The sequence below is a fragment of the Phaenicophaeus curvirostris genome, chromosome 20, assembly GCF_032191515.1.
Source record: "Phaenicophaeus curvirostris isolate KB17595 chromosome 20, BPBGC_Pcur_1.0, whole genome shotgun sequence".
Classification (NCBI taxonomy): domain Eukaryota; kingdom Metazoa; phylum Chordata; class Aves; order Cuculiformes; family Cuculidae; genus Phaenicophaeus; species Phaenicophaeus curvirostris.
The window spans coordinates 8,166,835-8,187,139 of NC_091411.1; the positions used below are offsets into that span (position 1 = coordinate 8,166,835).

A 20,305-nucleotide genomic window follows, 5' to 3' on the forward strand; every position below is an offset into this window, starting at 1 on the left:
AGAAAAAAAAAGGGGGGGAAAAAGGGAAAAAATAAAAAAAAAAAGAAAAAGAAAGAAAAGAAGAAAAAAGGGGAGGATAAAAGGGGAAAAGAAAAAAGAAAAAAAAAGAAAGGGGAAAAAGGGAAAAAAGAAAAAAGGGGGAAAAGGGAAAAAAGGGGGAAAAGGGAAAAAAGAAAAAAGGGGGGAAGGGAAAAAAGAAAAAAGGGGAAAAGGGAAAAAAGAAAAAAGGGGGGAAGGGAAAAAAGAAAAAAGGGGGAAAAAGGAAAAAAAAAAAAAAAGAAAAAGGAGCCAAATCTCCGATATTCACCCAGGGCTCGGGGCTTGAGGATTTAGTGCCGTTTCCCTTCGGAAAGAGCCGAAAGCTGCGCGGGGCTCAGGGGGAGAAGAGCCGAAAGCTGCGCGGGGCTCAGGGGGAGCCTCCCCCGCTCAGCATCCTCGCATCCTCCTCCGGGGCTCAGCGGGGCTCTCCGACCTTCCTCCTCCTCCTCCTCGGGGGCTCGGGGGCTGCAGGGCATCACAGCATCCTCCTCCTCCTCCTCCTCCCGCGGGGGCGAGCAGGGATGCAGGGGAGAAGGTAACGAGGGGGGTGAAAAAAAAAAAAAAATAACAAAACCTTCTCTCGCTGCTTTTTTTTTTTTTTTTTTTTTTTTTTTTTTTTTCCTCCTCCTTCTCCTTTTCGCTAGATGCCCGAGGAGGTGAGAGGAGCAGCAGGATCGGTGCCTCCCGGGTGCCGCAGGCTCCTTCTCTCGCAATACATTCATGCATAGACGGGGCTGGGCTGCGGGGGGGGGGGGGGGCCGGGGGGGGTCCCCGTCTCCGCATTCGAGAGGCGAGCGGCTCAGGCTCGGCGGCCGCGGCCCCGGGGTGCGCGCAGGGACCGGCCCCGGCCGCCCCCGTGCCAGCCCTCCCCCCGCACCGCGCTTTTAAACGGCAGCTGCGGGAGAGAAACCTCCTGCGCGAAAGCCGCCGCTCCTCCCGCACGGCTCGGAATGCTGGGTACTGTAGTTCGGGTGGGGAAAGAGCGCTGGATTTTGCCCCTGTTCTTCCTTCCCCCCCCATTCTTCCTTTCCCCCCCCCATCCTTTCCTTTCCCCCCCCATCCTTTCCTTCCCCCCCCAATCCTTTCCTTCCCCCCCCAATCCTTTCCTTTTCCCCCCCATTCTTCCTTTTCCCCCCCATTCTTCCTTTCCCCCCCCATTCTTCCTTTCCCCCCCTATTCTTTCTTTCCCCCCCTATTCTTTCCTCTTTCCCCCCCTATTCTTTCCTCTTCCCCCCCATTCTTCCTTTTCCCCCCTCATTCTTCCTTTCCCCCCTCATTCTTCCTTTCCCCCCCATTCTTTTATTTCCCCCCCATTCTTTTATTTCCCCCCCATTCTTTCTTCCCCCCATTCTTTCTTCCCCCCCTTCTTTCTTCCCCCCCTTCTTTCTTCCCCCCATTCTTTATTTCCCCCCCATTCTTTATTTCCCCCCATTCTTTCCTTTTTCCCCCCCATTCTTCCTTTTTCCCATTCTTTATTTCCCCCCATTCTTTATTTCCCCCCATTCTTTATTTCCCCCCCATTCTTTATTTCCCCCCATTCTTTATTTCCTCCCCATTCTTCCTTTTTCCCCCATTCTTCCTCCTCCCCCCCATTCTTTCTCTTTTCTGCTCCATTCCTTCTTTGCTTTGCCCCTATTCTTTCTCTTATTTTGCCCCATTGTTTTTTTCCCTTATTCTTTCCTTCCCCCCCCATTCTTCCTTCCCCCCCCATTCTTCCTTTCCCCCCTGTGTTCTTTCTCTTTCCCCCATTGCTTCCCTTCCCTCCATTCTTTCTCTTTCTGCTCCTGTTCTTTCTCTTTTCTGCACTGTCCTTTCTCTCCCCCCTCATTCTTTCTTTTTTTTTTGCCCCTATTCTTTTTCCCCCCATTCTTTCTTTCTTTTTCCCCCCATTCTTTCTTTCTTTCCCCCCCATTCTTTCTCTTTTTCCTCTTCATTCACCTGTAGCATCTTCCCTCTTGCTTTTTCACGTTAAGATTTTCCTATCCTAGAATCATAGAATGCCCCACTGGAAGGGACCTCAAGGATCATCTGTTCCAACCAGATGGTGATCTGGTTTAGCTGATCTGTACTTTAAATGTAGTTTAAATGAATCTACCCCTTCCCTGGAGGAATGTCCCCTCCCTGGAGGTGTTCCAGGCCAGGTTGGATGGGGACCTGGGCAGCTTGATCTAGTGGGACGTGTCCCTGCCCATCACAGGGGGTTGGAAGTAAATGATCTTCCAACCCAAACTATTCTATGACTAGACAAACCCAGTTCTCTCAGATTTACTTTCTATGGTTTCCTAGCCCTCTGATCATCTTGGTGGCTCCTCTAGGGACCCTCTCACACCGGGAGCTTGGTTGGTTGATTAGATAAAGGGATGATCTCCTCATTTCCAAACCTGTAGCCCTAGGCTGGGTGGGCTGATTCAACCAATTAGAAAGGCAAAGGGTCATTGGAATAGGGGCAGAAGTGTCTGAGGTGGCAATAGCCTGTGGAAAAGTTGTAAAATTCTATTACAAACAGTTTTGGGAGTCTTGTTGCTGCTGTTCCTGCTGACCGTCAGCCAGCTGAAGAGATGGATTTCAAGACCTGAGCACCAGGTGAGGTGCGTGCATCCAGCTTTCAGGTAAGAGCTGCTCTATGCCAAGCATAAACTTCCAGGGTCTGTGAGGGGCTCAGTTTTAGCCCCTAGCCTTGCAAGAGATATAAAAACTAAGAACACGCTCATGTTACAAGCAAGCCACTTACTCTCATGTGTAGTATAAGAAAGAATGAAATGAACATCTCCAAATGAAATATCCAGTTGCTTCAGCAGCCTCCAGAAGGTGCTGAAATACTTTGACATTTCCAAGACACTTTCACACTTTTCAAACAAGCTTGTCACAGTTTCCCAGAGCATTAGGAATCTGGTGAAACTGCATATTCCGCGACTCGCTTTTCACTGAGGCTTCAGCCAGGTCTTGCTTCAACTTGGCTGTCTCTGGCACTCTGGTCAACTAGGAAATTGCATTATCTCATTCTAATTAAGTCTGGTTTTCATCTTCAGCTGGAGTTTTCATTGGGCTGTGGTCGTGCCTGTCTCCGTGGCGCTGCTGTGAGTGATTGAGGCATTAATTAGCACACTCCACCCCAGAGCGAATGCACTAAGCTGTGTGCAGAATGGCTCCTGTGCCCAAGAGCATGGTGCTCATTGATGGAATTACTGGAGATGTGAGGCCAAGCTGTGATAAGTAAGAATTAGGATTGCCTGGTGATGCTGAGATGCATTTCCTTCTGCTGCTCGTGTGATGACCCCTAGCAGAGCCGTGCTGTGTCCCTGCTCTTGCTGCCCCTGGCACTGTGACCTGTGCTGTGTCTCTGTGTCCTTGCAGAATGTTTTCCAGGTTTACTGAAAGGCAGGATAGCCCCTTCACCACCTCAGCAGCAGCAAATCACCTATGATTCTATGAAATAAAGCCAGCCGAGCAGAGGCTGTGCTGTGCTAAAGGGCCTGATGGCCTCTGCTATGTATGTTCTAAATAGTGCAGAATATTATATTTTAATTCAGCCAAGCTCTCTTTTTTTTTTCGCCCCCAGAAGAATTCCACCCAGGAACATCACTGGTTTGCCTGCGAGCATTTTGGCTGCAAGAACTGCTTCTCGGCCAGCCGCTGCTAGAGGCTGGAGCACGCCAAAGCCTCCAATGAATAGCAGCGAAATGGGATGCTGCCATCCCTCCCATCCCACCTGCATCTCCAGCGTGCTCTGCATGGCTGTGGCTGCACAGGGAATCGTGCCCGGCAGCCCCCAGCCCTGGGACTGCAGCACCACACGTGGGCAGGGAGCCCGGCCAGGGCCAAGCGGACGGGGCGCGTGGGGCGTGCTAGATTTATCCGTCTGGATTTGTCCGTCTGGGCATTTTCCCAGGTATTCGGTGACCTGCATGGATCGGGTGGCAGGCCTGGAATAGCAGCCCTGCTGGAGCACCGAGCCTGTTTATGGGTTTAGCGGGAATATTTATAAACCCATGGGGTTGTGGCTGGTCTGCGAGCAGAGCAGCAGGATGGTGCTCCTCATGGTCCCAGTGCAGGGCTTGCTCCCGAGTTCAGTTCCTCCAGCTGGGAGTGGTGGTGGCAACCTGCTTGGCTGCAGGAGGGACCAAATTGCTTTCCTTCCCTGCTGCGCTTTTGAGAGGGGATTGCTAGCTCTGCCTCCGTCCCCTTAGAATCATAGAATAACCAGGTTGGAAGAGACCCACCGGATCATCGAGTCCAACCATTCCTATCAAACACTAAACCATGTCCCTCAGCGCCTCGTCCACCCGTCCCTTAAACCCCTCCAGGGAAGGTGACTCAACCCCCTCCCTGCGCAGCCTCTGCCAGGGACCAATGACCATTTCTGTGAAGAATTTTTTCCTAATGTTCAGCCTAAACCTCCCCTGGTGGAGCTTGAGGCCATTCCCTCTCGTCCTGTCCCTTGGGAGAAGAGCCCAGCTCCCTCCTCTCCACAACCTCCTTTCAGGTAGTTGGAGAGAGCAATGAGGTCTCCCCTCAGCCTCCTCTTCTCCAGGCTAAACACCCCCTTCCCGCTGGGGACACGCGCTGATGTGTGAGGTTGGGTTCCCATGGGGGCACCAGGGCTACTCTGTGTAAGGCAGAGAATTTCCCCTGTATTGGTGTCAGCAGAAGAGACAGGCACCAAATTAAATTAACTCACAGGGCTTTCAAGGTTTTTTGGGTTTTTTTCCCCAGTGATTTTTATTTCCCTCTGCTCACAGGCGTCCCGTGCAGCAGCCACCCCACGTGGGGCAGGAGAAGCAGGGAGGTGATGACTACAGGCAAGTTAAATCGGTGACGATGGTTACCTCCAGCTCATGTCAGGTGGGCTGAGGTTTTCCACACGCCTTGGAGCCGGGCAGTGGGATAAGGGCAGGCAGATAGGGATGAGGCGCTGACTTCTGCGATAGCGTGAGAATGCAGTCGGTGACGGGAGCTGCTGGGTGTCAGCGATGCGGCAGCGTCCGTGCGTGCTCCCGGGCTGCCGCAGCCCCAAATGGTATCTCAGCTGAATGGGTTTGAGGTTTATGGGGCTGGGTGAGATGAGGATGAGCTCTTCCTCAAGCTGGGATTGTCGCTGCAGAGAAGGGATAGGATCCTGGAGGGCTTGATTCAGAAATACCCTGTATTATTTTCCTTTGATTCATAACAGGGGCAGTATGAGCAAAATGCACAATTGCTTGGCCCTTGCCTCTGGCCAGTGTGTCCGTAAGCCGGGCACAGGCTGAATGTATGGTTCATCTGGAGGATTTTGAGATTTATGGATAAAAAGTGTGAAGGAAGTGCAATTTTTTTCTTATTAAGTTAGAAAGCCAAGAACCGCCTTTCCTTCAGCACTTTAGCTTCCCAGTGCATTTTGGACAAGACTTTTAAAGATACTAAGGAGCCTGATTCCCAGGGAACAGACCTGCACAAGTACTGACCTCTGTCATGGAACATTTGTGTAGGCAAATGGCAGTGGCACCAAAAGAATGTAATATTCATCTTCTCCACTTCTCAGCCCACAGGGGATTTCCAGCCTATTTGCATTGGAATAATCCCATTTATGGAGCCACAAGAGCCACTGCCCAGGGAAAGCAGTGCAGGTGGATCTAAGGTGGTGGCTGCAGCCGGCTGTGTCCTTCAGGCTGGAGGAGCTGAGATGAATGGTCTCTTCCAGCGCCGCTTGAGGCTTAGATCCACACGGCTGCAGTTCAGAGACCACAGGAAGAAAGTTCAGACCTGTGAAAGGTAGCTGAGAGCACAGACGGGGTGTTCTCAAGGGGGTCCTGGTGGTGGGAGATGTCTCGGGGGGGTTCACCCCAGCTGCGTAGGAAGCAGGGAGGTGGCACAGACAAAGCGATGGAGCAGAACACGCCGTGGCAAGAGGGACAGCAGGTTTTCCGTGTCCTCTGCAGGGCCTGGCATGAGCCTTCCTCCTCCCTGTCCTGCAATGTCCTCTCCCCAGGGGCTGGTACCTGTGCTGCTGACGGCACCTGCAGCTCCGGAACACGGGCACTGCCCATCACCTGCTCTCAGCGTGGGATCCGTGATGCTGGATGACACGGCAGAAACACGCGGTATTGAGGCCACGCTGGGGGCAGGGGGATGGGAATGAACTCGTCAGGAGGCAAGTGATGCTTATCCAGGGGTCTGGAGGGGGGGTGAGCGATGGAAATCACTGCAAGGATGCACCTGGGGAGAGACGATAGAGCTAGTGATGTTTGAAAGCATCCCTACCAGGGACAGCAAGGTGCCCTCTAGGGTGTCCTAGCAGGGCTGGGGGGGTCGCAGAATAACAAATTCAGGAGATATCTGGGGGAAAGCCCCTTAGGAGGAAGCCTCCGAGCAATATCCAACCCTGGATATGGCAAATCCAGGTGGCACATCCCATTGTAGGAGCAATACCAGCTGCTGTGGCGGGGTGGGGGGGGTGATGCTGTGATCTCCTCCAGCTCGTAGGGACTGATTTTGTAATGTGACTTGCGGTGCAAAAAAAAACTACATTTCCCAGTTTCCCTTGCAGCCCAAGGGAATAAGCAATTGGAAGATTTAAATAGACCAGGCCAGAAGCAACCAACCTTTGGCATGAAGCTTTTCCCTCCTCTTCTTCCAATCTATTGGCTGTTTAACCTTTTTCCCTGGTGCTGGAGTGGCTGCCAAGCCTGGCATTAATTTTCCTTGCAAGCTTGCTAGGCCCATGAAGTAAACAGCCATGTGCATTCCTTACTCTATATTTAACAGCTGCAGCCTGTGCTGGGGGCAACCGCAACAGAGGGGAACCTTTGGAGCTTCCCAAATTCACGACTCGTGAGGGTGGGAGCGGGGGAAGCTTTTCTGCAGGGAGAAGAGGAATTTGCCTCCTTCTGCAGGTTGGATTCGAGAGAGGCTGCAATGCCAGCATCCCAGCCGCGGTCCAGGGCGAGAGACAGGAACAACGTCCTCAACAGGGCTGAGTTCCTCTCCCTGAACCAGCCCTTGAAGGGGAACCAGGAGAGCAGGAGCTCCGGCAGAAAGCAGAGCGGCCAGGCTGGGGCAGCTGGTGCCCCGAGCGGCAACCCCAAGGAGCGGAGGCAGTCGCAGCAGCTGCCCGAAGAGGACTGCATGCAGCTCAACCCTTCCTTCAAAGGCATCGCCTTCAACTCCTTGCTGGCCATCGATATCTGCATGTCCAAGAGGCTGGGAGTGTGCGCCAATCAAGCATCCTCCTGGGGGAGCGCCCGCTCGATGATTAACCTCTTGGGGATAACGGGGCACGGGATCCCCTGGATTGCGGGCACCCTCATCTGCCTGGTGAAGAGCAGCACGCTGGCAGGGCAAGAGGTCCTCATGAACCTGCTTCTAGGTGAGTGGCAAACATCCCTCCCCATCGGGAAAGCCCAGCCCTGGTCACAAGGGACAGCGGCACCAGGACTCCTCCTCTGAGTGCACCCAGCCAGGGATGTGGTGGGGAAGCAGGGAGTGACCTTCAGGGTGAAGGCTGCACCTATTGGCTGTCTCGGTGCCTGGTACCACGGGTGGTGGATGTAGCAAAAAGTTGTGTGAGTTAGGATGGAGCAGTTCTGGTAGGTGGTGCTACCACAGAGCACTGGGCAGGGTTGTCCTGCCAGACCAAGGAAGCATCTGTGATGTTCAGGTGGATGCAAACAGTGATGTCTTTTATTTAATCTATGGCCATCTGCCTTGGAAATTTGATACGTGGGGAAAACGAAGTTTTTAATCTTTAATATCTGGATCAATACCTGAGGATACCCTTGAGAAAAAAGATTCCCATCCCCTCACCACCTTCTTGAACAGACCCTGGCTCCACGTCTCAACCACCATGTGATGGAGTCCTGTCTCCTTCCCCACTGCAGCTTGAACTCACTTTCTTCATCCCCTGAGGACCTTTCTTGCTGCTGTCCCCATTTCCATGCGCTAATTTGACCCAGAGACTGTGCAGATGGGCTGGGATCTGTGTCTCCTGCTAGTCCTTTCTTGTGCAGTGGTCGGTGTCTGTGTTTGAGGAGGTTGTGATGTGTTAGAGGAGTTGCCTTCTTAGTTGAGCTGTTCTCATTGATGTCCCACCAGTGACCAGGCTGAGCTCTAGGTGTGATTTGCCTTAGATCCCAGCCCCAACCCACCTTTGGCCGTGTCTACCTGAGGACCTTGCTTTTCTCCCTCTTCTCTCTTCAGCATGGGGTCCCTTGAGACCCTGCTGACCCCGCTCAAAAAAATGCTGAGGTGCTTCCCGGAGCCTTTAAGGTGGACGCAGGGACATTTTATTTCAGAAGCACTTCAGGAAAGAGATGTCCTGCATGCAGGGGCTGATTGTGGTGTGGTACAGGCTCTGCAACGTGGCCCCAAGTGGTTTTTTTCATGAGCTCATCTTTTGGAGAGGGTGAAGATCGCACTGAACTGGCTTGAGAAGCACCATGGTAGCTGCCTTTTCCCCTCTCTGCCTTTGGAAGAGACTGTCCTCGTGCTGTGACATCTAATGAAGGGAGCCCATTGCAGGGGAGAAGCCAGAATAGCATCGGCGTGATGCAGAGCCTGCCCGTGTCAGCAGTTCTTCCAGGGGCTCCTTGGTGTGCTGGGTCAACCTCGCACTGAGAAAAGCAGCTCCATTTAAAAGGGCATGAGGATGAAATAGTAGGTGACTAACATCAACCAGCGCAGTTTCCGGATGTCTCTTGACCTGAAAACCTTTGGCGGTTTTGGAGCCTGAAAACCAACCTCTTTGACCTCAGAATATTTGAGGTCCATATGAAGAGCTAATGCCACCTTTGGCTTAAAACCGAGAAAGTTTTTCTTGCCCTTCTGGTGCCCTGTGAGGAGGCCAAATGCAAAGCCACCTCCGGGTTGCGTTGAAACTTTGAGTATAAGTATATGGGAGAGCTCAGCCCTGCACCCCCTGCCTGCATCTCCAAGGTCTCCTGAGCTGGAATGTGCTGCCTGGGGACAACTCTGGGGGTTGCTGAAGTCTTGTTTCCTTATGTAGATGCACTACTCGCATCCATCTTCTCCACCTGCCAAGAAATAAAATGGTTAAATAGCGTGAAGGACTGGTTCAGGGTGTGACTGAACAGCTCTGCAGGGCTGGCAGCTTCCAAAGAGCTTCACTTTGTCCTCTGGGTAGACAACCCTGACTGGTGGGACTGACCAAAGTGTTCTGAGCGTCTTGTTGAAGGTTTCTGAGCAGGACGTGTGGCTCTGCTGCGAGCGTGGTTTGATATTTAAGATTGCAGTCAGGAAGTCTGAGCATCCGCGTAGCTGCTGCTGCGATACCTGCATTGCTGAGGGAGGAAGGAGTCTGGCTGGGGTGCTGGTGGATCTAGACAGATCTCATGAGGGGTGGGGTTTCTTGAGTAGATATGAAAGGTGCACCTGGTGTCCTTGGTCCTTCTCGCTGCTGTTTTCCTGTGGATCAAAACCATCAGGATGCAGCCTAAAGCCCTCCTGCACAGGGACAGATCAAGGAGAAGGGAATCTCCTGGTTCTTCCCTGGTCTCCTGGGAAGAGGAAAGTTGGGGTTGTCTACAGCACCCCTTCCTTACCTTCTCTGGCTCTTCTCCCTTCCCCCTGCTTGCTCAGAGTTTGATCCATCAAGCAGAATTTCTGATGCAGTCTCTGGGCAGGGAGCCAGCCCATCATAGAGCACTTGTTTAGGTTTTGCAATCAGGCTTTCAAGGCGAGGAGACAGGAGACTGCTGAAATGGGACTGGGAACCTGGCAGAAGCTCCACTGCAGATGGAGGAGGGGGGGGATTGCGCCTGAGGAGCTCTGAGCAGGAGCTTTGCCAACGCACGCGGGAGCATTTCGGGTGAGGGGGTCTGACCCTGGGATGCTCCATCCATCCCGACTGCAGAGGTTGATTAGCAACCCCAAGCGACGTTTTGCCTCCGTGTTTGTCATCTGTGATGGAATTTATCGATTCTCCTCATCGCAATCTTTTCCAGTAAATGCCAAACAGCCAGAGAAGCACGTTTGCAGCCTGTTACTGAAAAGATGGGAGAAAGCAGATATCTGTGCCCACTGTAAAAATCCTTTTGCCAGAACGTGCTTTCAGGAAGACTCATCTCAGTATTGCCAACCCTGGCTGTTGAGGAGTCTGGAAGAAAGTCTGCACCCCCCCAGCTAAATTGAGAAAATCATAAGCCAGGAACACCCACCCCCCCCCCCACTAGTTTTACAATTCATTTTATTCATCTGCTAGTGTTGGACCATTCAAGCTTTTCTTTGAGATCACAATGTTTTAAAGGAAACTGAGGTTCTTAGAAAATCATTTGAACCTTGCAAACAGGCTTTTTGGGGGTAAATGGATATAAACTTCCCCTGAAGTTCCCAGATCTGCTCCAGAACCAGACAGAAACTCCTTTAGACCCTGGGAGAACCAGTACCTTGGTTTCTGGTTCTGATGCATCTGGTGAGGATGTGGATCCAAATTTAGTGACTCATTGACTGCAAAGCCAGCAAAAAAACCATTTGGATCATTGATCTAACCCACGGCAAAATACAGGCTGTGGCACATCCCTTAATTTATTCCTGTTCAATTTGTTAAGGGGAAAAAACCCAAACGCTCAATCCGATGGACAATTACAAGTGAGGGTGAACTTGTCAGAACCATTTCCATTTTACTGCAGTGGTGGGTAGTCTCAAAAGCACCTTGCTGTTAGTTTGGCTCTCCTCTTGCCTCCATCGTGCCTGCATACCCTTGTCTCTTCAGCTCTTTTAGCCAACATCTTTTTTGCCTTTCAATATTTTGGATAGTGCTCAAGTCATTTCTTCACCTCCTATTTATTAAGCTAAACAGATCGATCTCGTTAGCCTGATGGTCTTTCCATCTCCAGAAACCTTCTTGATGCAACTCGGGGGTTGGAATATGATAGGAATGGTTGGACTCGATGATCCGGTGGGTCTCTTCCAACCTGGTTATTCTATGATTCTGTGATTCTATGATTCTATCTACCCAAAGTGGTCGCTCCAGTGAAGTCCTCCTGTTGTGTTTAGAGCCAAATCACTGCCTGATGCAGTGAACCTTTAGTTCGCCTTTGTCAGAGGGTATCTGCTTGGGTAACCCTTGCACATAAAATATATATTTGTACTCAGTTTGAAATGCCAACAATTCACTGGGTCTGCTTTGCTCGTGGCTTTCTCAAATAGGTATTGAGAGCAAGAGAAGAGAAAACCCTGGTCTTCTTTTAGCCTGCTGTGTCCCCTGGGTGCAGCCGCTGTCTCGGTGACACAGGTCCCCAGTCCTCATCCGTCACCAGCCGGCTCTGCATCCCGCTTCCGAGGGCTGGCTAGGCTCTTGGGTGCTGTCACTAAGCATTTATCACCAGCACGTAAAGCAGTGCCGCGGGATGGATCGTCGCGAGCAGCGTGGCAGGCTGAGGATGGGTGGGTTGCCACAGGAGGAGGAAAGGAGGGGAGCCCAGGGTGGCTCCTCCGTTCCTGAAGGGCAGCAGGAAGGCAGTTCTTGCTCTCTCCAGCCTTCTCCCTCAATGCTGACCTAGCTTTAGTCTGACCCGGAATCAGGCCATGGTGCTCTGAAGCACAGTCCCCTGCAGAGATGAGCCATAAGTGTATTTATTTCAAAAAATATATATTTATAAGTACATCTACATGGCCAGGACTCTGCAGCCACACCCTGGCAGCTTCCAAACAAGACTAGAGAGGCAGGAAAGTGGTGGGTTAGGAAGGAAAGAGAGTGAGAAATGGCTTCGCTTGACCCTGCTCTAAAAATGCAGAGGCGCTTCAGGTATTGTCATGCTTTTCTTTGGAGACCGCGTGGTGAAAATTCAGATGGAGCAGCCCTTTGCTGGTAAAGGTCATGGAGTAAATGAAATGCCCAGGCAGTACAGCGAAGCTCGTCCTGTCGAGCCTCAGGGTTGGGAAGCCCAGACCCAGCAGAGAGGCTGGGGAGTTGCATGGCAGATGGATCGGTCCATACGCAACAGAGCTTGCTAAGCTGAGAGCCCCAGAGATGGTTTGGGGCCAGATGTGTCTCTTTTTTCCCTTTGATTTTCCCACTGTGAGGCTGGGGCTTTCCTGAGCTCCAGAGGGCAGATGATATTCCAGCAGGGAAGGGGAGAGCAGCCTGGGAGCTGGCACCTTGCGTGAACCATCCCCTCCCCGTAAAAACTGACATGTGGAGGTTCAGCCCCTGTCTTGCTTCTCTCCCAGCCCTGGCAGCGCCCGCTGAGGTCTCAGCGCATCTGCCCAGCGAGGTGGAAGCGTTTAAATGTCAGCTAAGCCAACACGACTGACCCCTGGTAGATGCCAGGCAGGGGGAACAGCACAGATGCCCGCTCCCTGCATCTGGCATCTAGACACGGGTCCAGCCTGGCATTGCATATTCCTCTCCATCACATCAGGCTGCTAATCTGCCTCTTGTCCTGCCCAGATGCAGCAGTTAAAGTCCCTGCTCCTTTGGTGGGTGCCATCCTCAGCCTTCATCCCTCACAGCTGATGAGCTTAGGCATCTCTGAGCAGCAAGTGATGCTCAGCTCTCCCTGTTTCCCTGCCCCCCTTTCCTTCCTCGCCTCTTTCCTCTCTAGCACACGCACAGTGTTTGCTGCAGGGCAGGATTGCAACTCTGCAGTGTCCCTTCGGATAAAGGACAGTCGGGGACAGCCTGGGACCTGCTTGGCTGTGGCTGGAGCAGGCGAGAAGGACATTTCCAGGGACCCACTTAGGGTGTCTCTCAGACTCCTGGTCTCATCAGCCCCTCAGCAGCAAGGAGCTTGGGTCCTGGCCAGTTTTTGGGGTGCTGAGGATGCTGTGAGCAACCTCTGGGGAAACGCAGCGAGCTGAAATGCAGCCCTCACACAGAGCGAGCAGGCGAAATGTTCCAGAGCCTGAACACAGAGTGAAAGAGAAAAGAAGAGCGAGGCTTGTTGAATGGGAAGAGGGGGAATAAACACGGGAAATGAGTCATCCCTATGTCTGTCACTCTGGGAACAGCTTCCCAGTGCCCCTGCCTGGAGCTCCAAGGGGACTGTGGTTGTGTCACCCTGGCAGAGCCAGCCCTGCCCAAGAAGCTGAGCCGGGCTCTGGCCCGAAGGGAGATTCTGAGAACTGGGTGAGCGTGTTTGGATCTGATGCGCCTTGACAGGAGCAGTGGTTGGGAAGAGGAAGGTGGAGAGTTGCTGGGAGAGGCAGCGTGCAGGGAGATTCCATCAGTTATCCCGCTCCCAGCCAGGCTGGGTGGACAATGAGGATGGGAGAGGGTGATCAGATGTACTGGCTCTTTTTCCTCCCTTTGGAAGACAGCTCCATGTTTTCACCTGGAATGTGATTCTGGTTTCACTCTCTATTACCATCTATACAGGGATGCTGTCAGCCCTAGCTGATAGGGGTCTAATGCACCATGAATCATAGAATCACCAGGTTGGAAAGGACCCACTGGATCATCAAGTCCAACCATTCCCATCAAACACTAAACCATGTCCCTCAGCACCTCATCCACCCGTCCCTTAAACACCTCCAGGGAAGGTGACTCAACCCCCTCCCTGGGCAGCCTGTTCCAATGCCCAGTGACCCGTTCCATGAAAAATTTTTTTTCTGATGTCCAGCCTGAACCTCCCCTGGCGGAGCTATGATGAACTATGAGGGTGGGAGGCCCTCTGAGCCCCACAGAATCAGTCCCAATAGTTTTGGCCTCTACATTATTGAAGGCAGTGAGGTGTAAACTCAAGCCTGAGCATTGCTGAGCCCAGTGTTTGTTGGCTGGGAGATGCTGTTGGTCATCAGCCCAAGGCAGTTTTCTTCCTCCAGCTCGTTCCTCGTGGTGCCATCCTGCTTGTGTGTGTTGCACCGCGTGGTTCTGGGATGCACTGACGTTATCTGCGCTGCCGCCGTAGCATCCAGGGGCTTTGCAAGCTGTTGGAGCCCTTCTGGGAGGCAGCCGAGACATCCTGGGGGCCGCTCAGCTCATTTTTCCCATCATCACAGCCCTTTCTTATGGCACGCAGTGTCTTGCCTGTGTCTGGTCCCCAGGCCACGCAGACCCCCAGCAAGGCAGCCCCACTGATTAATTGATGCTGAGATACAAATTGCCCGGCTCCCAGGGGCCCAGTATTTCCAAGGGGAGAACTCCAGGCAGCCTGTGTTTGCACTCAGGGCTGTTTCTAATCAGCTAGGATGTAGCGGGTCTATTTTTAGCTGTTGGCTTTTTTGTTTAATTAATTGCACGAGGCTGCTCATCACCATTTTCTCACCTCCCTGTGGCCGCTTACCCCACTCTGCTGCTTGTTCAGCCAAAAAATAACCTCCCCCCAAAACGCTGCAGTGTCTGATTCATTGGTTCTTCGGCGTGTCGTGCCGTATGTGCCTTTTGTCAGCTCTTACACCTAATATCACCACATTTGGGGAAGAAAATAGGGTAGAGGAGTTCACTTCCAGAGGAGTGGAGCTCTTCCAGCTGCCACTGACTCCACTGGAGAGAGGGTGAAGAAGCTTTTGAAACCTGCATCTTTCATTAACGTCAACTAGTCAAGGCTGCAAACGGCTCATTTTCCAGGTCAGGGAGCCTACTGCCTGCGGGAGATTTGGGAAGTTCAGAAGCAGTAGGATGGGTCATGTAAGTACAAACAAAAAAGGGAAAACCAAAATGAATTCTAATTGTGGAGCAAAAGGAGCTATTTCCTGGGAACAGTGACATTTTTCTGGGGTTCGCTCCTGAGTGAGGTTGGCTAATCTGGGGAATGCAGGACCTTGAAAGCCAGTCTTAGCCCTCCACGTGGCCCCAGCAGCTGCGGTGGGGGGCACTTGCCATCCCAGTGGGGCTGGTGTGGCCTCCGGCATGTTAAGGCTCAGGTCAGAGCAGGCTGCAAGCTCTGAAGCCCAGGCAATGGGTTATCACCAGCTTCTCTCTGCTTTAGAAAGGGTCTGGGGTTGGGCAAAGGGAGATTGTCTGATGCACATCCGCTCCCACCCTTGGGTGCCTCCTGAGCTCATGGGATAGGTTAATTCTTTATTCCTTGGGCATTTACCTCCCCCTTTTCCTGCCCCTGGGTGCTCAGCTGTGGTGCTGGGAGGCTCAGTCCAGCTTGTGACTCTCTTTCCGATCCCGATCACACAGAGAGCTCTGGAGAGCTGCCTCGTCTCATCCCAGCAGCCCCGTGTGCACGAAGTCATGTGAATCGTGGCTGCAGGAGCAGATGAGGCCAAGAGCTTTCTTGGCTTTCTCCTTTTTTTCCCCCTCTAGCTGCCTCCAGCACTGCACCCAGGTTGTTTTTCAGCTGGGGTTTTGATAGCGTGTTTATGTAAACATCTCAGCTGGACTCTATCTCCATCCCTGGAGACACTGCCTGGCTCTGACTTGGGGCAGGCGATGCTCCAAGGGTGCTCAGCGCATCCTCAGCCTCTTTCAGCCCCTGCTCCATAAGGGACAGCAGCAGAGAAGGCACCTCAGGCGCTGGGACAAGAAGGACCTTGCAGTGACAGGGGACATCCAACTCTTTCAACTTCCCTTAAATACGAGATTTGGGGTTTGGCTTGTTTCAAGTTCGTCCTTGCACCCAGCCTGCTCTCCGCTCTCCTCTCCACTCGCCCTTAATGGGCTCCTAACATTTGGTGGTGGCAACAAGGCAGATAAATGTTTTCCTTTTCTTATTAATAGATATAAAACGTCTGCCCAGGGGGCTCACTTTCAGCTCATTTACTGCTCATCTGATGCCAGATGTTGGCTATTTACAATACCAAGGTGATCTCTGATGCTAAAATTGTCGCAAGCAGCCAGGGCTTGTTCTTTGGGTTTGTGCTTTAAGGTAGTTTTAGACCTCAACAGTGCTTTTTATGATCTGATAGTTTTGCAGTGGAAATCTGAAGGATTGTTTCCCTTAATGGCCAGGTCAAAAGGGGAATTCTGGATCTTTTTCAGAAAAATGTGAAAGGGGCAATGGGCAAGAGCTAATTTTTTCTTTGCTCTTTTAAATGCTACCTGGATTTCACAGCCAGCGCTGCCCCTGTTTTAAATCCAATACCACTGGGGTTTGGGAGGAAAGCATGATTCAAAAATGCTTGAAATTCAAATTTGGTTTGCATGAAGGAGGGGAAAAGGATGCGAGCCCAAGTCCCAGCGGATATGTAGGTCAAGGAATTGCAAGGGAATAGGACCTGGGCTGGGGCTGCTGAGCGATGGCACCGTCTGTATCTGTTTCTGAGGGATGGGCTGTTGGCAGAGCTGCCGGCAGCGGCGCTTCGTGCTGATTCACTCTGGCAGCAGCAGCAGGAGGAGAAAGCAGGGGCGCAGCGCGGCTCCCCAGGGCTTTGCAGGGGCTCTTTGCAGCTGGGATGAGAGCTGGGACCCCCCCATGCCTCGGGGGCTGGGGCAAGGCAGGTTGCTGGGGCTGCTTCATAAATAACTTTCTTCATGGAAGGAACAGAAAGCGCAGGGGGAAGTGACAGAAAAAGCACCAGACGGAATCATCTTTGGGTTTTTTTTCTTTTAACGGCAAATTAACCCCCAGTTTTAATGCTGTCGTGCCTTCAGATCTTGAAATGTGGGCAAGTGAAATGTGCATCACTTGACGAAAATCCAACCTAGCAGTCCTGAAGGCCCGTTTTATTCATCTTCTGAATGAAAGGATTATTAAAACAGCTCTTTGGCTTGTTCTCCATGCTCTGAACACCTCTATGCACACTCGCCTGCATCCCTTGAGTTGCCCTGACATCAACTTTGACTGGAAAAAAATCCTCAAAGTGCAAAATACTGAGGGGCAGTGGTGACCACCACGCGTTGCTGAAGCGTATGATGTTTGTGCTACTCATCTACGGGCGGGTTTGGTGGTTGATGGTCTGTAGTGGGTGCATGGAACACCATGGGGGTCCTTTGGGATGTCCAAGCTGGTTTATGAGTCCTGGCTGGGCTGTGCTGCAACGCAATAAGCTGCTGACTTCAGCAGGAGCAGCTTGGACCAGAGTCTTTTCTTGGCAGCCCTGGTGCATCATCTCTCTGAAATGAATGCACGGGCTCCTGAGATTGCATCCCAGAGCTTCAGCTCTCACCTAGCTCTTATCCAGGGTGAGATGGGACTGATAGACCCTTCCCAAAGTGATGCTGGGGGTGCAGAGATGGGCGAGCGGAGCAGGAGGAGCTGCCTGCCTCTGATGTGCCGTCTCCCTTCCCATCCCTGCCACCACTGCCACGCTCCCATCCATCCTCCTGAAACCTCATCAGCTCTCAAAGAATTGTCGTTATCGGGGCCTGGGAACCAGGCAACCAGCCCTTCACGCTCCTGCTGAGGGAGCAGGCTCTGCTCATGATGGAATACGTGTCCTCCTCGTTGCTGCGAGGAGCTGAACTCAGCACTCTGACTAATTAGGAGGTCTGGGAAAAAGCAGATGAGGGAATTAAAGGAAAACAAAATTGATGCTAGGAAACAGAAATGATGCTACCTTTTGGCTGGAGCAAAGGGGGTAGGATGAAGAGGAGGATGATGAAGACAAGTGCTGATGGGTTTCACTTTCGAAGGAGTTAGGGAAGAAGGGTGATTTGGTGTTGACACCTGCCGCAGAAATCGTTTTTCTTAATTATATGGCTTTTCCTTTGGCTCAGTGTCTCTTAATGCTCTTTTCTTAGCAAAACCTGCCAGTTCAGTGCGGTCCTGCGGTCTGGGCAGGAGGGATGTGGTGACATGGGAAAGGACAAGGGATAACACCAGAATCATAGAATCATAGAATCACCAGGTTGGAAGAGACCCACTAGATCATCGAGTCCAACCATTCCTGTCAAATACTAAACCATGTCCCTCAGAAAGTGCTATAGGGCACTTCTCTTCCCACCGACTGGTCACTGCAGCCTGGTCACCCTAGTACAGAGCTACCTCAGGCAAGGTCCTTGTCGCGTGACGTTTCCAGAGCATGGGGTGGAGGACAGAAGCAGAGACACCCAGTCTGGTGGTTTGAGGGCTGAAAGCCTTTTAATTTTAACTTTGCCAGTTGCTCTCTCTTCCTCCCCAGGCAAGTCACTTGCCTCTGTGGTTTGGATTTCTCCTCTGTGAGATGGTAGCAATAATATTTCCTTTCTCCATGGGTGAACTGGGAGGATTAATTAACATTTGGGTGGTGATCTGAGAATGAGGGTGACTGCGTGCAGCAGAACCGTGAATGTCTGGCTGGAACCTGAGAGGAAGTTGTAGGGAGGAGGGAGCTGGCCTCTTCTCCCAAGTGACAGGGGACAGGATGAGAGGGAATGGCCTCAAGCTCCACCAGGGGAGGTTCAGGCTGGACATTGGGAAAAAAAATTTCATGGGAAGGATTATTGGGCAGTGGCAGAGGCTGCCCAGGGAGGGGGTTGAGTCACCTTCCCTGGAGGGGTTTAAGGGACGGGCGGACGAGGCGCTGAGGGGCATGGATTGATGGGAATGGTTGGACTCAATGATCCAATGGGTCTTTTCCAACTTGGTGATTCTATGATTCTATGAACTGAACCCAAGCCTTTATTTAAAGACAGAGACAATCATTGAATGTTCTCCCTTGAAAATTACCCTCAGCTCTGCTTCCATCTCTGACCTTTCCCTCCTTTTCTCTCCTTTTGTAGCTTTGCTCCTGGACATCATGAGTGTGGCTGGTTTGCAGAAGCTGGCCAAGCGGAAAGGCCCGTACGATGTCAACCCTGGCTTGTTGGACTACCTGACCATGGACACCTACGCCTTTCCAGCTGGGCACGCCAGCCGAGCAGCCATGCTCTCCAAGTTCTTCCTCAACCACCTGGTCTTGGCCATCCCTCTCCGGATCCTGCTGGTCCTCTGGGCTTTCTGCGTGGGCTTTTCCCGCGTCATGATCGGACGGCACCACATCACAGATGTTCTGTCTGGCTTTGTTTTTGGCTATTTACAGTTCAGGCTGGTGGAGTTGATGTGGATGTCTTCCAACACGTGTCAGATGTTGATATCCATCTGGTGAACATGAGGGACTCGTCGCCTTTCCACTGGAAACTAGCAGATACTTTAAGAGTCTCCGTCCCAGTATTTTCTACATGTTGTTTGTTGGAAGCTGTTGTAACTTCCATGAGTAGTGGCATTTTTAAATGTTGCTTCCCCACCTGAAAAACAAATTTCTTGCAACGGATTTGTTTTTAGCACTCAAGGGCCATACCTCTGCTTTGGCCACGTTCTCAATTGTGTTTGGACAGCAACCTAATTAAGCTTTACGGTTGAAAGAAAAAATCTACATGCCTGCCTAGTCTGGGTGGTTCACGTCAGCACCTTAATGTGTCCTCAGGATGGGCAGCACCCTAGAGCTTCCTGAGAACATACTCGTTAACTTTTTGGAGGCTAAATGATTTTGGCCACAGAGCTTTTTCTTTTTTTTGTAAGCCCAGCAGCTGTGTCTTGTACAGAGTCAGGACACTGCCGGCACTTCAAAGATAATAAATAATCTTAATAATCCTGCCCTGTTTGGTTCTTATCATGAGGGAAGGGGTACGACTTCTGGGTAGCTTTGAGATATGTGTTCGACCTGGAGCAGATCCTGCAGTTCTGCTGACTGAGGGGAGGCAAGCAGTCACTTACATGGTTTATTTTGGGTGGAGTGGACCTGAATGGGTGTTAAAGGCACTAAAGGGGATGTGTTGAAGCCCGTCTCTCATCTGCTGCTCAAAACTCTGGTCTGTGAGGGTGCATGTGGGTTTTTTGGTCTGGTCAAGGACAAATACGAGTTGCCCATTTTCATGTTAGTCATGTCTCTTGATGGCCAGGATTTTATGATTATGCCAAACGATGCTGTAGATAGGAGTTGCCCAGGTGAGTCTTTTACAGCAGTGATTTTCTTCTGGTAGACCCAGCAACGTTGGTGAGATAAAAGGCAGGGAGGCAGGACTGCCCATACCCCTGCCTCTACTTGCTTGGTTCTAACCTTGTTGCAGAGGGAGATACTGCCTGTTTCTGTCTTACCCCATGTGAAATGAGGAGAGCCCTCCTGACCTTCCTTGATTGCAAGGATGAGCTGATTGATATCTGTGAACCAGTCTGAGATAACTGAGTATGTGCAGGTGTGGTGATGTTGCTTTCTGTTACTGACAAGCAGCCACCTTGAAACTTGGCTGATCTTCTCCCAGGTGATGGCCATGGTGTCTCTGAAATGGATCACCCCTCACAGCTGTCTAGGAAAATCTTGTATTTTGCACAGAATCCTCCAGTTCTCTGTGGTTTCTCTGTCGTTTGAAGAGAGTTTGATGTCTGGCTGGTGATGCACACTACTAGACTCGGCCTCAGCACCTTCTCTGGTTGGATGCATCCTGCAGAATGAAGGGATCCTGTCATTCCTGTCCTCCTGTCTATCC

The 20,305-nt window shown here is 51.7% G+C and overlaps 1 protein-coding gene across 1 annotated transcript; it reads left to right on the forward strand.

The window, feature by feature from the left end:
- The first annotated feature begins 2,728 nt into the window (after nucleotides 1-2,728).
- On the forward strand, nucleotides 2,729-19,401 carry PLPP7 (phospholipid phosphatase 7 (inactive)). The gene is made up of 3 exons (XM_069873378.1): nucleotides 2,729-3,252; nucleotides 6,909-7,381; nucleotides 18,563-19,401. The coding sequence occupies exons 1-3, from the start codon at nucleotides 3,182-3,184 to the stop codon at nucleotides 18,925-18,927; spliced, it is 909 nt and encodes a 302-aa protein (XP_069729479.1). The 5' UTR covers nucleotides 2,729-3,181; the 3' UTR covers nucleotides 18,928-19,401.
- The last annotated feature ends 904 nt before the right edge of the window (nucleotides 19,402-20,305 follow it).

Excerpts from the sequence above, each read along its gene's own strand:
- PLPP7 (XM_069873378.1), top strand. The coding sequence starts at position 3,182 with ATGGCTCCTGTGCCCAAGAGCATGGTGCTCATTGATGGAATTACTGGA. Across the intron at positions 3,253-6,908 it reads GTGAGGCCAAGCTGTGATAA|GTTGGATTCGAGAGAGGCTG; the intron begins GTAAGAATTAGG and ends CTCCTTCTGCAG. Across the intron at positions 7,382-18,562 it reads CCTCATGAACCTGCTTCTAG|CTTTGCTCCTGGACATCATG; the intron begins GTGAGTGGCAAA and ends CTCCTTTTGTAG.